Here is a 16,223-nt window from a genome sequence, read left to right as displayed (position 1 = left end):
AGTTGCATTCTCTTTAAATGTGCAAACTCCACACAGTCGCCTGAGGCGGGAATTGAACCCAGGTCTCTGGCATTGTGAGGCAGCAGTGCCACCGTGCCGCCCATAAATCATGAATGATATCTGACCTCAATGCCATATTCCCATGTTATCTGCACATTATTTGATGTCAATAGTAACTAGAAATCTACTCATCTCTGTTTTGAACTTTCTGATGAAGCTTATGCCATCAACTGAGGCATAAAAATCCAGATTCACTGCCCTCCGAATGAAGATGTTATGTCACATCTCAATCTTAAATAGCTTGTCTTTTATTCTGAGATTGTCTCCACATCGAGGAGAAACATCTTTTTTGCATCGGCCCTGTCTAGCCCTTTAAGCATTTTGTATGTTTCGATGAGATCAATGCTCACTCTTCTAAACTCCAAAATTCTAAACACCTAGTGTTCTCAATCTTTCCTCAGGACAGTCCCATCAGCTACAGAATCATTCCTGATGAAGGGCTCTTGCCCAAAACATCAATTCTCCTGCTTTTCAGATGCTGCCTGACCTGCTGTGCTTTTCCAGCACTACACTCTCGACTGGAGAATCATTCTGATTGCCCTCCATTGCACTCCTTCATACAAGGGAACAAAATTGCACACAATACTCTAAGTGCAGATCTCACCTGTGTTCTCCACAACTGGAGCAAGACTTCTTTGCTCCTGTACTCAAATCTTCTTGTGTTAAAAGCTAACATGTCATTTCAGAACATGGACATCATCACTTTCCAGTCCCTTATTCTTCAAGAAATACTCTGCATTTCTCTTCCTCCTACCAATTTCACACCTATCCAGATTATCTTCCATCTGGCATGCACTTGCCCACTCACTCAGTCTGTCTAAATCCCTGAAAAGCCTTTTTGCATCCTCCTCACAATTATGTTCCCATTAAGCTTTGCAGCATCCACAAAAAGATTTATAGGGTTGGGAATTCAAGCAACTTCATAGCTTCTGTTTTTTAAGAGGTCTCACTGACGCAGGCAGCCTTTCTATTAATCTTTAAAGGGCTCGGACTTAAATCACTTTGCAGATTGATAATTCTGAAGACTTTCTCCACCCTTCAAGAGATTTGTATCTACTTTAAGAGTTTGTAATACCCACAAGGGTATAGAGAGCGATATGTGCAAGAAAATGTGGGCTATCAGTTATGTGAAAAGGGTTGCAGCAGTACGAACGCTAATACCGTGCTACGCAATAAGATCAGAACAATTCCGTACATGCAGTTTTAAGAACAAAATTAATGATGAATAGTACAATGACTAGGTCTGTTATCTCTATCTTCAGCTCCCAGTATAGGTAGAAAGTCAATTTTCAATTTTTGATTCTTGTAGGATTAATTACCATTATTTGATGAATGTTCGGAGTCTTTCAAGCATTCTCAACAGGACTTTCACAAAGTCTCAGCTGGCAATTGTTCTATGGAGGCTTAATAAAGGATAATGAGTACCACTACAACATATGGGAAGTGATGGAAGATTTACCCTTTTCTATCAGCTTGAAGTTTCCCAGCCTCTTCTCTCAATACAGTATTCTGGTAAAACTGGGTGCTATCTATTTCAGAACCTTGTCCAAAAAGTATAGCAAAGTGGTGCCCAGAACCTAATCAGCCCTTTATGCTGAAGAATTAATTCTTTCAAATTGATGTTAGCACTGCTGTCTCACAGCACCAAGGTCCCAGGTTCGATTCCAGTCTCGGGTGACTGCCTGTGTGGAGTTTGCACATTCTCCCTGTGTCTGCGTGGGTTTCCTCTGGGTTCTCCGGTTTCCTCCCACAGTCCAAAGATGTGCAAGTCAGGTGAGTTGGCCATGCTAAATTGCCCATAGTGTTAGGTACATTAGACAGAGGGGAATGGGACTGGGTGAGTTGCTGCTCGGAGTGTCGGTGTGGACTTGTTGGGCCGAAGGGCCTGTTTCCACACTGTAGGAAATCTAATCTAAGCTAATCTGATTCGCTATTCCTTGAACCAGCATCAGTACATAGATATGCTATGAGGTATGATTCCTTCAGCGCTGTCCATAACTAAACTTGAAATCTTAAATATTCTACAATAACCTCACCATAAACATTTTTATTTTGTTTTAAACATAGTCAATGAAGTCATCAGCTAGAAAAAAACTAAATGATAAACTGAACTTTCCAAATGTCTGCTTCAGTAATGTGTCCCATAGCATGTTAGCCCATTGCCAACCTCATTGCTTATCCAGGGACAAGGCCATTTCCATATTAAAGTTTGGAAGCACACAACAGAAAGGTTACAATAGCAACACAGCTCTCAATAAACCGTTGGACTTCAAAGTATCACACTGTAACTCTGATGGAGCTGAACTAAGACCCAGGATGAAAAAGAAAATTTGAAGAGAAAAGCCCAGCAACTTTTTTGTAATATGTTAGCTTTTATATTCAAACTCTAATTCAGAATGATAACATTTGAAGTATATCAATCCCAATAACAAATGAGTTCCCTTGTTTAAATAAATATGTTGGGAATTAAGGTGTGTGATTTATGTGTATGTTCATGTCAGTTGTTTAGGATTTTTGAATATTGAAAAATTGCACCTAGGATTTGTGTTTGTTTGAAGGACTTCAAGTTTTAAACTTATAAGTATTTCTGTTGTTATGTTGATTTATTTTAAATTACAGAATGAGAAAGGGACTGCCTGGAGTAGAGAGGAACCTCTTTAGAGTAGATTACATTACATTATTTACAGTTTGGAAACAGGCCCTTCGGCCCAACAAGTCCACACCGACCCTCCGAAGAGCAACCCACCCAGACCCATTCCACGACATTTACCCCTTCACCTAACACTACAGGCAATTTATCATGGCCAATTCACCTAACCTGCACATTTTTGGATTGTGGGAGGAAACCGGAGGAAACCCACGCAGACACGGGGAGAATGTGCAAACTCCACAGAGACAGTTACCCGAAGCAGGAATTGAACCCGGATCTCTGGCGCTGTGAGGCAGCAGTGCTAACCACTGTGCCACCATGACGCCCCATTTATCGGAATACCAATTATTCGAAAATCGGATTATCCGAAGGAGATCTCGACGTTCCAATGCAAACATTACATCAAAGAGGTGTTTCCAACAGTGATCACGTCTTTTGTTTACAGTGATTAAACAGGCACCGACTCCAAATGACTGACTGCCCGCCCTCTCTCTCCCCCTACACTTTCGCTGGAGTTCTACACAGGGTGTACCCTAAACCCCCCTTCCCCACATAATCTTTCCAACATTGTCCTGTACAGGGCAGAGGTGGAACCTGTCAAAAAGTTGCAGTAAAACGTTGTGTGCGTGTGTATGTGTGTCTGTGTGTGCTATGTGGAGACTTACCCCACAAAGGCAGCTGCAGCAGCCTTTCTGTTAGTGTCCAGTCCAGCTGCCCCCAGAGAGGGGGTGGGTGTGTATGGGGTTAGGAGGTGGGCGGGGGAGGTGTTGAGGGTGGGGGCAGTTTAGACAGGTTTGGGGGTGGGGTTCGGGGGCAGTGTTAGACAAGTTTGGGGCAGTGTTGGGGGCGAGGGGCAATGTTAGATGGGCTTGGGGGCAGGGAGAGGTGTAGCACAGCATTGGGGGCAGGACCTCAAGCGCTTTGTGCTGCTACAGTCTCCTGAATGGGGAGCAGACTTAAAAAACTCCGAGCCCCAGAGAAAGGCATTTAATCGATTAACCGAATAATCGATTATCCAAACGAAATTGTGCCCGCCCATCATATTAGGATAATCAAGGTTCCCCTGTAATGGAGTTTGTTTATGTGGGAGAGTTTACAAATAAGCAAAGTAATCAATGTAGCACATTAGGCTGTCAAATAGATTCTGAAATTTTCTTTGCACGTAGGGGAAACACTATAGGTTTTAAAAAAGGGTTTTGGTTTTAGGTTGGTCATTTTCGAAGTCTTAGCTGAAGTTGGATGTATAAACCGTTGCTGTTGAGAAAGGGAGATAATTTAGGATTGTTAAGAAGTAGGCTACCCCAAACTCGAGACCAGAAGTGCTGGGGAAAACCACAAAAGTGTTATTTTAAGGTGAGAAGATCTAAGATCAATTGTGTGAAGGGCCCAGGAAGGGAAATCAGGTTCTCAGGACAAGGAATTGAAGGTACAATCGAATTAAACCTTACTGGGGTCAAAGAAATAAATTCTGGAAAGGGGTGCGCTGGAATTAATTGGGATTGTATTTTATCTTGTGTTTCAAAATCTTTAAATTTGTGTTGCAGCAATTGGTTTTGTTTATTTATTTTATTTACATTTCTTTGCCATATCAAACTTCTGTTTTGTTGTGAAACCTAAATCTGCAGTATTGAATATTTGTGTTTCACTTTGAATAAACCAAATCAAGAATGACTTGTCAAGTTAATGCTGCTTACAAAGCCTTTCATGTCTAGCTGAGAATTACTAGTTCACTACAAAATCAGAATTACTTCCATTCTGTATTTCTGTGGCATCCAGAGAGGTCTTGTTGATAACTCTCATTGAAAAAAATGTACAAGAGCATCACAATATCAGTGCACTCTGAGCTAAACCACTTCCAGCATCGCCATACAGTTATTCTGGTGAGCAACTTGATCTGAATAGAAATAAATTTATTTTTCAAATTTCTTGAGCATTATAATTAATAATTTTGTCCCTACTGTGACATTTGACATTCATTCTGAACTAATAGATTTCATATTTCTTTTGCTGGTAAGAGGAAGTCATTAAATTTACAAACCAGAGTTCTTTATTCAGTCCAAATATATCTGTCATAGTCAGTACTGCTGGCGTCAATTGTATTATACATGAACCATATGTTGGTAATTTGAAGTTTCTTATCTTTATGTTAATTCATATGATATGTTTCCACAATAATGTACAGACTACCTACCAGGTTAGCAAAGATGTAATGATATCCTTTAACATGTTTCCCAATAGTTATGACCTGTAATGAAGAAATTGAGAAATTAGCTTGTCTCTTGAAGAGCAGATTATCAGAAATATATATGAAACTTCATTTATACCCAACAGAATCAGAGTTTTTACAGCATGGAAGAAGGCTCTTCAATCCACATGTCATCTATCTATTTTAATCCCACTTTCCAACATTTGGCCCATAGCATTGTACGAAATGACATTTCAAGTGCTCATTCAATAGTTCTTAAATATATTGATGGCAATGATTTTCAGATACCCATAAGCCTCTGGATGAAAATTGCTTTCCTCAAATCCCCTCTGAACCTCTTACCCCTTACCTAAAAACTGTACTGAGAGGAAAGCCAGGACTGCCAATGCTGGAGAATCAGCGTTGATAAAGCATAGTACTGGAAAAAACACAGCAGGTCAGGCAGCATCCGAGGAGCAGGAGAGTCGATGTTTCAGGCATAACGCTTTTCCAGTCCTGCAACATCGATTCTCCTGCTCCTTGGATGCTGCCTGACCTGCTGTGCTTTTCCAGCACTATGCTTTATTAACTCTTAAAACTGTGTCCCCTGGTTATTGACCCCTTTATTAAGGGAGCAATTTTCTTCTGATCTAACCTGTCTATGCACCCCAATCAGATCCCCCTTCAACATTCTCTGTTTTCAGGAAAACAAACAGCAGATTATCTATATCTTCAAAACTAAGTTGCTCCAGGCAACATCCTGGTGAATCTCTTCTGCATTCTCTTTAGTGTAATTGTATCATCCCTATAGTGTAGGAATTAGCACTGCACACAGTATTCCAGCTGTGGCCTAATTAACATTATACAACTCTATCTTAACCTCTTTGCTCTTGTACTCAATGGCTTGGCTAATAAAGGCAAGTATTCGACATATCTTGTTAACCACCCCATCAACCTGTCCTGCTGCCTTTAAGGATGTATCAACATGCACAACAGTTCAGATCATCTGGACTTCCAAGAGTCCTACCATTCAATGTGTACTCCCTTACCTTGTTATCACTTCAAAAATGCATAACCTCACACATTCAGCATTAACATTACCCTTTCCAACATAAAAACCAGATGTTTAATTACCTGGTTAGGTAACATCATTCCTAGGAATTCCTAGAGGCCTGGCACTCCAACCACAACGCCATAAACAAACACATAGATCTAGATGCCATCTATCAACCCCTCAGAAAACGAACAGGAAATGACATCATCACAAACCCCAGGAACCCCATCCAGGACAAACTTATAAATAGAAAGCAGGAGACAACAGCTTCGCTTCACTTGGAGGTCGCCACTGATGATGTTACCTAGCCAGGTAACGAAATGTCTGGATATCAAACCTACAACTCAGTGAGTAAACCTACACCCTAAACTAATGTGTAAACAAACTACAGATAAATTGATACCTCTCCTGACTCTTTGAAAAAATGCACATATTTTCTGGACACCAAAATTCTCACCTTCGCAATGACTAAGGTTCAAATTGATTTTTCCATCTGCCAAAAGTCATTTCTTCTCACCTGGCAGCCATAGATGAATACAAATTGCCTCCCATTTTTATTAATCCTGCTTGGTTGCCTTAAATTTGAAGTGTACCACAAGAATTTTGATGAAAGTCAGGAGATAAATGGTCATTTAAATAGCAAAGATCTCAGAGAGTCACAAAGAGTGGAGCAACATCTAACAGCAACGTTGTGTACAGTGACTTGATATATGGACAAAGTTAAAAGTAACAGATTTATTTGGAAGCACAAGCTTTCGAAGCACTGCTCCTTCATCAGGTAGCTGTGGAGCAGGACCATAAGACACAGAATTTATAGTAGAAGGTTACAATGTCATACAGCTGAAATATATTAAACATACTTAAATTAAGTCTTTCATCTTTTAAAATGGCTTTGCTAGTTTTGGTTTGTTAATATGTAAATCCCAGAACTCCTTTCACGCCACATTCTCAAGATAAGTTCAGGTTTTCTAGCAAAGTGTGTCATCTCAGCTCAGACAATGCATTAACGGTGTAAGGTTAAAGTCTGTGTCCCAATCTGGAGTCAGACTGGTTCTATTTCTAAAGTGGAATTTACAGAATCTTACATGGATTGACTGAAGGTTATTCATTTTTGAGCAAAATAAATTATAATTCTGCAAATACTGATTCACCCCATACACTTATGTGTTTGCGTGCAGGATAGACCGAGTGAGTGTGTGTATGTGAATGTATGCATGTAAGAGAGTGTGTGTAAGCTTAGTAAAGTATGTGTGTGTGTGATTGTGATGGGGCATAAGCCTGTGAGAAGGTGTGCGCGTGGGTATCAGTGTGGGGAGGTGTATGTGTGCGTATCAGAGAGAGCTTGTATATAAGAGAGGGTCTACATGAGTGTGTGAGTATGTCGGTTCAGCCGCATGACACTGTAAACGTTTGCTATAAATTCTGTGTTCTATGGTCCTGCTACACAGCTACCTGATTAAGAAGCAGTGCTTCAAAAGCTAGTGCTTCCAAATAAACCTGTCGGACTATAACCTGGTGTTGTATGATTTCTAACTTTATCAACCCCCATCCAACACCTGCTCCTTCAAATCATTGATGTATGGACTCATTTAATTAGACAGGCCCTGAAAATACTAATTTTCTGCTGCCTGCTCATTGTCAAGATTGCATTGTGCTGTTGAATGGCTACATGTCTTTACTGGAAGCCCAACATTATGAGAGGGTAGCATGTTTAAAGTTGGCCTACTCTACTTAACCCCAGCCAATACCCCTGAAAGAAAAGTTGCACTGTAGCTACAGCAGGTTGCACAAGCAAACCACTTCAATATGCAAAGTGACTGAATAATGAAACAACATAAGAGAAATTGGGTCCCAAGGATTTCAACTCAGGAAGCCCTCCAAACAAATTTTGAACGACAGTTGGATCAAACCATGGCATTGAATATTTTTATTCATGTGGGATATGAATGCTGCTGGCTGGCCAGCATTTATTGCCCATCCCTAGTTGCCCTTGAGAAGGTAGTGGTGAGCTGCCTTCTTGAAGTGCTGCAGTCCACCTACTGTGGGTTGACCCACGATATCATTAGGGAGGGAATTCCAGAATTTTGACCTAGCAATAGTGAAGGAACAGTATTGTATTTCCAAGTCAGGATACTGAGTTGCTTGGAGGAGAAATTGAAGGTGGTGATGTTCCCATATGTCTGCTTCCCTGTCCTTCTAGGTGGAAATGGTTATATATTTGCAAGGTGCTGTTGGAGGATCTAGGGTGAATTTTTGCAGTGCATCTGGTAGGTACACACTGCTGCTACTGAGTGTCGGTGGTGAAGGGAGTGGATGCTTGCAGATCTAGTGCCAAACAAGTGGGCTGCTTTGTCCTGGATGGTGTCAAGCTTCTTGAGTGTTGTTGGAACTGCACCAATCCAGGCAAGTGGGAAGTATTCCATCATATTCCTGACATATGCTTTGTAATTAGTGGACAGGCTTTTGGGAGACAGGAAGTGAGCTACCCGTTGAGATATTCCCAGCCTCTGATGTGGTCTTGTACCCATTGCATTTATGTGGTGAGTCCAGTTGAGTTTCTGGTCAATGGCAGCCCCTAGGGTGTTGATAGTGTGGGGATTTAGTGATGATAACACCATTGAATGTCAAGGGGTGGTGGTTAGTTTGTCCCTTATTGGACATGGTCAGAGCCTGGCATTTATGTCGCATGAATGTTACTTGCCACTTGTTAGCCCAAGCCTGGATATTGTCTTGTTGCATTTGAACATGGACTGCTTCATTGTCTGAGGAGATGTGAATGGTGCTGAACATTGTACAGTCATCCACACAAATCCCCACTTCTGTCCTTTTAATGGAAGGAAGGTCATTGATGAAGCAGCCGAATGTGGTTTGGCCTGAGGGACTCCTGCAGAGATATTTGGAGGTGAGACTACTGACCACCAACAACACAATCATCTTGCTATGTGCCTGTATGACTCCAGCCAGCCGAGTATTTGTCCCCTGATACCCAGTTTTACTTGAGCTCTTTGATGCCATATTTGCTCACATGCGGCCTTGATGGCAGGGGCTGTCACTCTTAGCTAACCCCTGAAATGCAGCTCTTTTGTCCATGTTTGAACCAAGACTAGAATGAGGTCATGAGCTGAGTGGCTGAACCCAAACTGGGTGTCACTGAGCATGTTATTGCTGAGCAGGAGCTGCTTGATAGCACCATTGATGACATATTCCATCACTTTAGAGTAAACTGATAGGGCAGTAATTAACTGGGTTGGATTTGTCCTGCATTTTACGTATACCTGGGCAATTTTCTGCATTGTTGGGTAGATGCCAGTGTTGTAACTGTTCTAGAAGAGCTTGGCTAGGGGAGCAGAAAATTCTGGAGCACAAGTCTTTAGTACTATTGCCAGAATGTGGTCAGGGCCTGTAGCCCTTGCAGTATCCAGTGGCTCCAACTGTTTCTTGAAGGTTGCTACAAATTCTTCAGCCTTATCCTTTGGACTGATGTGCTGGGGTCTTCCATCATTGATGAAAAGGAGCCTTCTCCAGTGAGATGTTTAATTGTCTATCGCTATTCACAACTGGATGCGGCAGGACTGCGAGTTTAGAATTAATCTGTTGTTTGTGGGATTCCTTAGCTCCATTTAGCACTTGCTGTTTATGCTGTTTGCCATGCAAGTCATCCCATTTGATAGCTTCACCAGATTGAAACCTCATTTTTAGTTATGCCTGGTGCACCTCCTGGCATGCTCTCCTGCACTGTTCATTGAACCAGAGTTGATTCCCTGGCTTGATAGTAATGTTTGAATGGGGGATATGCTGAGCCATGAGGTTGCAGATTGTACTGCAGTACGATGCTGCTGCATTCGATGGTCCATAGCTCATGCATGCTCATTAAGTTGCTAGATCTGTCCAAAGTCTTCCAAGTTAGCATGGTGATAGTGCCAGGCAATAAATAGCAGTTATTCTCAAAGTGAATGTGAGACTTTGTCTCCACAAGGACTGTATGGTAGTCAGTCTTACTGATACAATCATGGACAAAAGCTTCTGCAGCTGGTACACCCAGTCTAGGGCCCAATCAGCTCAATCAGTAGTACTGCTGCTGAGCCATTCTTGATGGAGGACATTGAAATCCTCCACCCAGAGTACATTATGGTCCCTTGCTGTTCTCAAATGCTTCCTCCAGGTGTTGTTCAAAATGGAGGAGTATGGATTCATCAGCCAAGGTATTACGGTACGTGGTAATCAGCAGGATGCTTCCTTGTCCACATTTAATCTGAAGCCATGAAACTTCATGAGGTCTGGAGTCATTGTTGAGGACTCCAAGGGAACTTCCATGCCAGTTGTATACCACTATGGTGCCAATTCTGCCAGTGTGTACTGCCAGTGGCATAGGACATATCCATGGATGATTATAGTGGTGTCTAGCACATTACCTGTAATCTATGATTCTGTGAGTATGACTACGCTAGGCCAATTCAGAGGGCAATTAAGAGTCAACCACATTACTGTGGATCTGAAGTCACATGTAGGCCAGACGAGGTGAGGGTGACAGATTTCCTACCGTAAAAGACAGTAGTAAACCAAATGGATTTTTTCCAACAATCATCAATCTATTCATCATCATCAGTAGATTCTTAATTCCAAATATTTTCATTGAATTCAAATTCCACCATCTTTTGTGTCAGGTTCAAATCTGTGACCCTAGAACTGTAGTTGAGTGTCTGGATTAATAGTCCAGTAATGGTGCCTCAAGGCTATCACCTCCCCATGCCAATAGTCATAAGAAACCATAAGAAAAAGGAACAGTAATAGGCCATTTGGCCTCTTGAGCCTGCTCCACCATTCAATAGGATCATTTCCACTTTTCTGCCTTTTCTCCATAACTCTTGATTCCCCTTCTGATCAAGAATTAATCATCTCAGCCATAAATGTTCACAAAGACTCCTGCCCTACAGCTTTCTTTAACACAATGTTCCAAAGACTCTCAACCCTCTGTGTGAAGAAATATTTCCTCAGTCTTACATTGGTACTCTTATATTCTGAAATTGTGCCCTCTGATCCTAGCACTACATCACCACCACTTCCACCCCCACCCCCCCATCCGAGCCTTCATGAGGGACAACATCCTCTCAGCGTTTACCCTCTTAGGCCCCTTAAGAATCTTATGCAAACTCCAGTGAGTACAGTACCAAACTGGTCAACATTGCTCAACATTGGACAATCTCTCCATACTAGGGATCATCCTAATGTATTTTCTCTGAACTACATCAAATGACATTATCTTTTCTTAAATAAGGAGTCCAAACTGCTCACAGTACTCCAGATGTGATCTCACTAGTACCTTGTACAACAGCAATAAGATCCCCATACACTTATACCACAACCCTCTTGAAATAAAGGCCAACATTCCATTAGCCTTCCTGATTATCTGCTGCTCCTGTATTCTAAATTTCTGTGTTTTGTGCACAAGTATCCCCAAATTAAGTTGAACACCAAGGACCTGGATGAACTGTCTCGAAATGTTCAATGAGCTCAAATAAGTGATCAGTGTTGAGGAACTGTTACATTCTAGCAGTTACATCACTAGCTTCACACATTGTTGTGAGGTCAGTGATACAGCAATCTCTGTTTATCACTATTCCAAATTCACATTCATATTTCACACACCTCACAATTAGCATTTCTTCAAATCCAATACCAGATCTTATAAATTGTGTACATTGCTAGCTATTCATCCATGACAACCACAAACTGCAAACATATTTTACCACTTTCACTGACACTCCTTTTCTCATGGAGGGTAAGGTGGTTCACAATGTGAGGCAACACAGTCTAATGCCAGGCAGGGGAATGGATTGAATCACAGACATAGTCATATGTATTTGTCTTCATGGAGGACGGAGTGCTCGGTGTCATTAGTGACTAGTGATTGGATTACAGATTGGATTACATTCCTACAGTGTGGAAACAGGCCCTTCGGCCCAACAAGTCCACACCGACCCTCCAAAGAACAACCCACCCAAACCCACCTCCCTCTGACTAATGCACATAACACTATGGGCAATTTAACATGGCCAATTCACCTGGCCTGTACATCTTTGTGCCTGTGGGAGGAAACCAGAGCAAACCCACACAGAGACGGGGAGAATGTGCAAACTCCACACAGAGAGTCGCCCGAGGCTGCAATCGAACCTGGGTCCCTGGTGCTGTGAGGCAGCAGTGCTAACCACTGAGCCACGGTGCTGCCCCCAGTACTCTGGCACCTTTCCTGTGATCAGACACGAATTGAGAATTTTTGCATACGCCCCTACCATTTCCACCCTTGCCTCACCCAACAACCCCTGGGATATAATTCATCCAAACCTGAAAATCTGTCTACTTTTAAGCCTATTAGACCAGTCAGAGCCTTGTTTCTACACTAATTTTTAAACTATATCGCAGTACTTCTCCCTGATTTCTGTCCCCATATTGTTCTCTCACTGGTAAACACTGATCCACATGGAACATTACTTGCATCCTCTGGCTCCATACACGAAGTACTACTATTGTTCATAATAGGCCCTACTCTTTCTGTCATTATCCTTTTACCCTAAACGTACCCATAAAACAACTTTGGATTCTTCATTATTTTACCTGCCATTATCCTCTTTTAGTTCTCCTTACCTCCTTTTTTAAGTTCTACATTCAATACTTCTCTACAGCTCCTGCTATTTTGAGCTCTTGATATCTGCCAGAATTCTCCCCTTTTCTCTTAATCTAATCCTGCATATCCCTCAATATCCATGGTTCGCAGAATTTGATGGTCCCATGCTTTCTCTTTTTTGGAACATACTGGCTATATATTCTTCACAATTCCTTCTTGACTGAATCCCATTGCTCTGAGACGGATTTACTGAAAGTATTTGCTCCCAATCCATTATTATAATTACTAATTCAGTTTGTAACATCCCGTTTCCCATTCAGCTCACAATGTCTGCTGATTTACAAGCTGCTGATTATGAAAGCATATACCACTCATTTACCCACACAGGGCCCCTCCTTCCTTCACAGCCCTACATTTGTGCCTTTCTCTAGTTGGATAACCAGAACTGCTTGTGGCCACATAGTGGTCAATTTGCAATGGTGGACAAGCAATAACACACTGATGATGAAGTAACAAAGATGCTCCACTCCACTCTGAGCCATCAGCTCAGATATTGCTACTGCATATTATGCAGAGGAGAGAACAAATACAAACCTAAGTGTGATCAGACATCGACCACAAGTGATCTTCAAATAGGGCAGGAAGCAGGGATAGCCAGCTCACCAGAGGTTATGCATAGGTTTGACTGCAGAGGACTTAAACGAGCATATCAATGGAGTGGGTTTAGATTAAAGATGATGGGCATACATAATGATGTACTTTGTGGACAGACAGGCCTGGCAAAAAGTTGGTATACAATGTCACGAAGTATGGAGAAGTCTGAATGAGCACAGGGAAGTTCTCAGAGATTGGAGTCTGCTCTTTCCAGTATGGAAATGGAAGCCAACTTAATTAGCAAACCTGTAGAATCTACTGATGTGACCTGATGCCAATAGGTTTCTTCTGAATGCCGTAGTTTCCTCCCAGAGTCCAAAGATGTGCAGGTTAATGGAAGGCCATAGTGAATTCTTAATAGCGTCCAGGGATGTGCAGGCTAGGTGGATCAGCCATGGAAAATACAGGCTTACAGGAATAGGGCAGGGGGGTGGATCTGGGTTGGATGCTCTTTAGAGGGTCGGTGTGAGCTCAATGGATCTAATGGCCTACTTTTACACTGTGAGGATTCAATGATTCTAATGGTTAGACACTACACAAAATCTGTGAATTGGAATAGTACCTCAGACAGAAGTCCTACTGAGTCAGGTTGCTACCATGCAAACTCAAACTGCTGCCATCGTGAGAAATGCAGGATTTTATAGCAGTTCAACAGATTATTATGATTTCTATATTGCCATGTACAAGAGAGAGACAGTGGCTCTATTTGGTCACCCATTGTATATCCTGCTGAAGAGTCCCTCCCATTGCGTTTACCCAAACTAACTTTTCTAGTCTTTGTGTTCCACACTGCACATTTTGAACAGGTTTAAAACTGCCAATAACCTTTAATAGATTACACCTCAGATAATATGCCTTGGATCAAAATGGAGCTTTAACACCTCAGCCCAAATGAACCAGTAGATACTTGGAATTAGTATGATAGCTTTATAAATGAAAAATATTGATGTAACTAATACAATACTAAATTATGTGCATGATTTTCTATTAGCTTAATAAGTACAACTTAAAAAGCTCAAGGGTAGATCAGATTATAATTTTAGAACTAAAGATTCATTACAGGAGACAGTTCAAAGCAGGAACTCTGTTTGAAAAAAAAATTATCCATCACATGAGGAGTTGCAATAAGAAGTTAAATGGCTCATCAATGTGCTGTCCTACAACAATTTCCAAATGGAACATCAGTGTGTTTTCTAACAGCAATTTCAAATTGTGTAACAGTTTTGCCTGTTTTATTTGGAGGTTTGTTGAGTGGAAGCTAGATCATTACCCTCAGGGAGGAATACAGAACTGAACATCCCATTACCCAAGTACTGAGTGCCACTTCATCCAGAGCAAAAGCAACAATGACGAATATTCACTGATTATCTGTTTGGCTAAGAAGTGATACCTTGCATAGTCAGGCACTAAGATGTGAAATTTTCTTTTGTATAAACATTGCTTACTTCATGATTTACTCCACACTGTGGTTATAAGGTTACATTTTATGAGATCAATATCAATATGGAATCTCATGCCGTGAACATCTAGTCACTAATTAATGAATTAATAATTAAATTAATTAATAATGGTATAAACAATTGCACAGTATCATTGTCTATTCAAGCTATATGTGTAGTACCTGCTCCATGATATCATTAACTTTGTCACGCTCACAGTCAAGAATTACTTGTCTCTCCTTTTTATTTTCCAGATCCTGAAAAAGTGAGCGGTAGGCTTCATCTTTTCTCTCATCTTTTATGTTTCCTACATTGATTGCAGTCACTTGCCACTTATTTTCAGCAGCAGCATCGAGGACCGCCTGTAAGACTGACAATCCTGGAGAAAAGAACAGCAGAATACAGTCTCCAGATTACATTTACAGCCTGAAGAAAACTGTTTAAAAAATGAACTATTCTACTAGAAATCAACTAATGTTCACTTTTTGTTATTTGCATGTACTTAATGATGGCATGCTAAGATTATTAGTTTAATCTAGCAAAACCTTTCAGGGGATATTTTAAGGTGATTACTTTTACATAAATATAAAACATTAATACATAATCAAAATTAGAACATAAGTAGGATTAGCAGAAGACCAGAAACCCCTCAAATCTGCTCAAATTCAGTATGATCATAGCTGCTGTTGGGCATCCAATCTATTAATTTGATAGATTTCTTCTAAAAATTTTGGAAAATTAAACAAGTTATCTTTTTCCAATCAATGTATGAAAATATGTGTGAATTGATTTCCCTTCCTTATAACTTCAAGTAGACTCAAACATCAAGAAGAATAATGAGGGAAAAGTGATTCAAACGCAACAATAAAGCCTCCCATCTATTCCTACTAGTCATCGATTTCCTTCCTTTGGCCAATTTGTGGCTGTTCCTGATCAGCACTTTCCTCCATTGTTGTGGAAAGCAAAAAAGCTGCTCCATTTTCCTGCATCTTCCTGCAGAAGAAACATTGGACTGGCCTCATGTTTAATGACAGAAAGCAAATCTCCAATCCTGCCCCAATTCTTCCATATGTGGTGAAGAACATTAATGGGCTTCTCTGTCTCCCCCCTCGTGTTCGCTCTCAAGCTCCATAACAACACCCAGCAACTTACCTTTTTCCCTTTGCCTGATTCTAAATTTTCTGTTCCTCTTACAGATTCCTCATTCAGCAGCAAACTCCCTCATGTTGCAACAACCATTAAAAAACCCTTCTAATGCTCTAATTAAGTCACAAAGTAGGAAATGGATTGTGGTCACAGGAGAGTAAATCAAATTCTTCACCGCAGTTATTAATTGATGAATATGATTACTTTAAGACACTGGAACAGGATTGAAAACTGTAATTTTTCATGATACTGTCAGAAAATACTGTCCTAAATCCATGAATCATTTAAGTATAATTTCCTTCAGGAATACGTAATTTAGTATATACATCACCTGGAACTAAAGCAGTGATATAAACAACTATCTGCAATGAAAGATAGGACACATTCTTTGTACATGCAGGATCAATGAGTCA

The 16,223-nt window shown here is 40.9% G+C and overlaps 1 protein-coding gene across 3 annotated transcripts in view; it reads right to left on the bottom strand.

Moving 5' to 3' along the window:
• The window catches only part of gria2b (glutamate receptor, ionotropic, AMPA 2b), a 152,211-nt gene that overhangs the window by 87,326 nt on the left and 48,662 nt on the right, over positions 1-16,223 (bottom strand). For all 3 annotated transcript variants that reach the window (XM_043674000.2, XM_043673998.2, XM_043673997.2), the window contains exons 4-5: positions 14,847-15,043; positions 4,902-4,955 (exon numbers count right to left, since the gene is read on the bottom strand). In XM_043674000.2, coding sequence (XP_043529935.1) covers positions 4,902-4,955; positions 14,847-15,043 — 251 coding nt within the window. The remainder of the gene's footprint in view (positions 1-4,901; positions 4,956-14,846; positions 15,044-16,223) is intronic.

This window comes from Chiloscyllium plagiosum, unplaced genomic scaffold, assembly GCF_037043375.1.
Source record: "Chiloscyllium plagiosum isolate Xiang-an unplaced genomic scaffold, Cpla_swu_hap1 HiC_scaffold_36, whole genome shotgun sequence".
NCBI lineage: Eukaryota > Metazoa > Chordata > Chondrichthyes > Orectolobiformes > Hemiscylliidae > Chiloscyllium > Chiloscyllium plagiosum.
The sequence above is the reverse complement of the archived record's forward strand: the minus strand, read 5'-3'. Positions and strand labels throughout refer to the sequence as shown.